Source organism: Venturia canescens, chromosome 11, assembly GCF_019457755.1.
Source record: "Venturia canescens isolate UGA chromosome 11, ASM1945775v1, whole genome shotgun sequence".
In the NCBI taxonomy this organism is placed as follows: Eukaryota; Metazoa; Arthropoda; class Insecta; order Hymenoptera; family Ichneumonidae; genus Venturia; species Venturia canescens.
The window spans coordinates 13842230-13847818 of NC_057431.1; the positions used below are offsets into that span (position 1 = coordinate 13842230).

General features: G+C 39.6%; 1 protein-coding gene across 1 annotated transcript; it reads left to right on the forward strand.

Moving 5' to 3' along the window:
* Positions 1–1923: 1923 nt before the first annotated feature.
* LOC122417772 (uncharacterized) lies at positions 1924–4774 on the forward strand. Its single transcript, XM_043431568.1, has 4 exons — positions 1924–2179; positions 4312–4480; positions 4634–4691; positions 4755–4774. The coding sequence occupies exons 1-4, from the start codon at positions 2016–2018 to the stop codon at positions 4772–4774; spliced, it is 411 nt and encodes a 136-aa protein (XP_043287503.1). The 5' UTR covers positions 1924–2015.
* The last annotated feature ends 815 nt before the right edge of the window (positions 4775–5589 follow it).

Genomic DNA, 5589 nt, shown 5'->3' on the forward strand with positions numbered 1-5589 from the left:
CTCCTAATAAATCTGAAAAAAATTGACATTATTCAGCAAGCCTTGCTCATGTTGCCCAAAAAATTTCTATATTTTTAGCATCATTTTTAACGGAGATATCACTGAATGTGTCTCGACTTCCGTAAGATTACATGTTATTTGGCTCAAATTGTTATTGATTTTTCTCAGCAACGACGCTCCTAAACTGTCTGAAAATTTAACTGATTTTTTTTTATACTTCACTTTATAAGATGCAATCGGTTTAAAAGCGGCGACATCATTTTCATTCTAATGCCTCAACTTCCTTAAGCTGCATTGGATCTGCATTCTCTCAAATATATGCAATGCATGCATATTTTTATTCTTAAGATAATAATATTGGGCTTTTAATACGTATAAACTGATCTTTTTGTGTTTAAGAAAAAAACAAAGCACAATTTTAAACAATCTGAAGTTTCAAGCTCGATATCTTTGAAACGGCTCGACTTACGCCAAATGTCAATCAGACCTTTTTTGTAGAGCATTCGATTTCCTATAAGGACAGATCTTGTCTTACTTGTGAAGTAGCTCGTTATCAAGTTACAAAATTCCAGTTTGAAAAAAAATTTCCCCATGTTATTTAAATGGGAAATAAAAAATTACAAAAACGCCGCCTCTAAATAATAACATTAAGAGCATTTTCAGAGGGTCTTTTTCTAGAAATACTCTGACGATTTTTCAGTGTTCTTTGAAAAAAAAAATATTCATTTTTTTGAAAAACTCTGGTATATATATTAGGGTGATTCAAAAAAATCGATATTTCAGAGCTCCAACGGAAATCGTTAGTACATCAAAAAAATGTAATTTTCACAAAGTTTCAGATTTAAAGAAAAATTGTTTGTTTGCTCTCATAGCAGAAAGTGTTAGTCAATCATGGAATAATAAATCTAATAAAATTTTGTCACTCTCAAAAAAATGTTAAGGCGACCTCGCATAATGTATTTCTTTTTTTTCTGTATATTTAGCTATAAATTATGAGATTAAAAAACGTGCAACTACAAATAACTATTCTTGTCATCCTTTCAAAAGAAGGGGTGAAAGTATTTTGCAAAAACAGTTTTTCAAAATTTTGTGGAATTGAAATTCTCTAGTTCAAAGTCTGGCATTTCACCGCAGAAAACATTATAATTTGGGAATTTTCTAGTTTTCCCATTTGTTATAAAAATTAGTAAAATATTTTGACTGAATTCTGATGGAAAATAAATGTAGACTTATGAATGTAAAATCGCAAAAATTTTTAGTTCCGAACTGTTTATTTACAATCAAAAACTATTTGAGTTCGTACAGGAAGGCAACTTTGTACAATGGACCTATTTCGATCGTGTTAATTTAATATTTTTTTCAAATCCGCAAAAATTACGAGACCGATTTTGAAAGTTTGATGAAAAATATTTGCGATTGTGCATCCATCAGTCTCCATTTTTTTCTAATAGAATTCGGTCAAAATATGTTGCTAATTTTTATAACGCACGAGAAGACTAGAGATGCTCGGTGCGGTGAAATATCAGACTTTGAAATAAAGAATTTGAATTTGGAAAAACAGTTTTATTTAACACGTTGTCATTTTTGTACGATGCCCTGGCAAGTTTTTGTGCATAAAAATATTTATCTCTATGAAAAAGACAGGAAAACTGAAATCAATCGCTTGAGATGACGCAAAAATCATTGTTATAACATGTAAATTTGAAAAACTACGTTTTCGTAAAGTACTACTTATTTTAGAAGGACGACAAAAACTGCCATTTATAGCCACTTGTTTTTTAATGTCATCATTTATAGCTAAATCCTTTCTTAAAAAAGACATTTCGATATATCGAAATCTGAAGCCTCTATTCGTTGCCATGGTTTTGTTTATTCGTTGCCATGCAGGCTTGCGACATATCGTCGGTCGTTACCATGGTCGTTGCCATGGTCATGGTTTTGTTTATTCGTTGCCATGAACATCGTCAGTTGCCGCCAAGCACGCGAAGAAAGTGGTGGAATCAAGAAAAGACAAAATGACGACATCAACGACTAAAGAATTTACGGCGACGACAGAAGAATTCACAAGCAATGAAGAAATGGATGAATTCATCTCAACGACTAAAGAATTTACGGCGACGACAGAAGAATTCACAAGCAATGAAGAAATGGATGAATTCATCGCGGGAGACGAAACCATGTAAGTACCACTACAAATATTTTTAAAAAATAACAGACGACGAGGACGAAGACGACAATGAGGACAATGACGACGAGGACGACGAAGATGACGAAGACGACGAAGACGACGACGATGACGATAACGACGAAGACGACGATGAGGATGAGGATGACGAAGACGACGAGGACGAAGACGACGATGAGGACAATGACGACGAGGACGACGAAGATGACGACGAAGACGAAGACGACGACGATGACGATAAAGACGAAGACGACGACGATGACGATAACGACGAAGACGATGACGAGGACGAGGATGACGAAGACGACGAGGACGATGACGATGACGATGACGACGAAGACGACGACGAGGACGAGGATGACGAAGACGACGACGAGGACGAGAATGATGAAGACGACGAAGACGACGAAGACGACGAAGACGACGAGGACGACGAGGACGACGACGATGATGATGACGAAGACGACGACGAGGACGAGGATGACGAAGATGACGACGAGGACGACGAGGACGACGAAGACGACGAAGACGACGAAGACGACGACGATGACGATGACGACGAAGACAACGACGAGGACAAGGATGACGAAGACGACGAAGACGACGTGGACGACTAGGACGACGAAGATGACGAAGACGACGAAGACGACGACGATGACGATGACGACGAAGACGACGAAGATGACGACGAAGACGACGACGATGACGATGACGACGAAGACGACGAAGATGACGACGAAGACGAAGACGACGACGATGACGATAAAGACGAAGACGACGACGATGACGATAAAGACGAAGACGACGACGATGACGATAACGACGAAGACGATGACGAGGACGAGGATGACGAAGACGACGAGAACGATGACGATGACGATGACGACGAAGACGACGACGAGGACGAGGATGACGAAGACGACGACGAGGACGAGGATGATGAAGACGACGAAGACGACGAAGACGACGAGGACGACGAGGACGACGACGATGAGGATGACGAAGACGACGACGAGGACGAGGATGACGAAGATGACGATGAGGACGACGAGGACGACGAAGACGACGAAGACGACGACGATGACGATGACGACGAAGTCAACGACGAGGACAAGGATGACGAAGACGACGAAGACGACGTGGACGACTAGGACGACGAAGATGACGAAGACGACGAAGACGACGACGATGACGATGACGACGAAGACGACGACGATGACGAAGACGACGAAGATGACGACGAAGACGACGACGATGACGATGACGACGAAGACGACGAAGACGAAGACGACGACGATGACGATAAAGACGAAGACGACGACGATGACGATAACGACGAAGACGATGACGAGGACGAGGATGACGAAGACGACGAGAACGATGACGATGACGATGACGACGAAGACGACGACGAGGACGAGGATGACGAAGACGACGACGAGGACGAGGATGATGAAGACGACGAAGACGACGAAGACGACGAGGACGACGAGGACGACGACGAGGACGAGGATGACGAAGATGACGATGAGGACGACGAGGACGACGAAGACGACGAAGACGACGATGACGATGACGACGAAGACAACGACGAGGACAAGGATGACGAAGACGACGAAGACGACGTGGACGACTAGGACGACGAAGACGACGACGAGGACGAGGATGACGAAGACGACGAGGACGAAGACGACGACGAGGACGAAGACGACGATGAGGACAATGACGACGAGGACGACGAAGATGACGAAGACGACGACGACGAAGACAACGACGAGGACAAGGATGACGACGACGACGAAGACGACGAGGACGACTAGGACGACGAAGATGACGAAGACGACGAAGACGACGACGATGACGAAGACGACGAGGACGACGACGAGGACACGTGGACGTGGACGAGAGTGACGGAAATGATGACGCAGACGAGGACAACGATGACGAGGATAATGACGATGACAACGAGGACACATGGACGTGGACGAGAGTGACGGGGATAACGATGACGACGAGGACAACTAGAATGACAATGACGATGAGAACATATAAATATTTATTATAATTCCGAATTATAATTAGAAATAATATTAATAATTAATTACTCTTCCGTTAAATTTTTTCAGCTACTTCACTGGATATATTGATAGTATTGAAGGCTCTAAACTGGTTGGCAAAGGTGTTAAGAAAGTTTTATACAAGTTCGTGGTGAACAACGGCAAAGGGAGGAAAATGCGGGTATTAATGTGGGAAGAGGTAGCGAAAAAGTACGAAGCTTCATTGCGTTGCAGAGATGTAAGTGTTTAGTAAACCATTATAAAATATTACTAAAAAATTAAATAAATTATATATGATAATCAAATAGTGGTATTTTGAATAATCATGAATGTGCATAGTAAAGAAAATAGATTCTCAATGGATAATAACAATTCATATAATAATTTTCAGATAATAAGAATTTGGAACGGAAAAGCTTTAGCGGTGAATCCGAATTTCGCCAACGCAAGCAAAATTTTTTTAATATTTATAGTTTAATATATTTTTAATAAAATAAATAATTTTCTTTCAGATATCAACAGTAATAATTAAAGCGGGCGCGTAGCGCCCGCGTTGTTGCTAGTATACAGAAAAAAAAAGAAATAAATTATGCGAGGTAGCTAAATTTTTTTTGAAAATGGCGAAATTTTATTAGGTCTATGATTCCATGACAGACTAACACTTTCTGCTATGAGAGCAAAAAAAAATTTTTTGCTTCGCGATTTTTGAGAATATACAAGAAAATATCGAAAAGTGGCTTGAGTACTATCTAAAAATATTTTTAAAAATCCGAAATTTTGGGAAAATTATTTGTTTTTATGTACTAACGATTTCTATTGAAGTTCCAAGAAAAAAATATCGATTTTTTTTTATTTTACCCTTTCCGCCCCCTAAATCGGTTCGAAATGCATAAAAAGTAATGCTGTAATTTTTTCAGATTTTTAAAACAATGCTTAGCTCTCGACTACGGGGGTTGAAGTTTTTCGTTTATAATACATGGAATTTTTCTACGTTTGTGGTCATGATTTTACTGTGGGTCTCAATACGTTTAGAAAATCTTGAAATTTTCCGAAATTACTTTACAAGCATGTTACTACACAGAAAAAAATTCCAAAACCCCTATCCTCAAGATGTTGCATCACCATACTAACTAATTAATGGGCAAAACGACAATTTTGGACCCACAATGTCAAGTACGCAGTTTTAACTGAGGAACAACAGAAAACTTCTTCAAAATCTGATATAGGGGGTTTTTGTGGGTGCTCGTTGGCATTTATTTTGTAAAATTAAATCAAAATCTTCATTATTTTTGCGTTTTGAATTGAAAAGTCAAGGATTTTTAACGTTTTTCTTTTCTTCAAATCGAT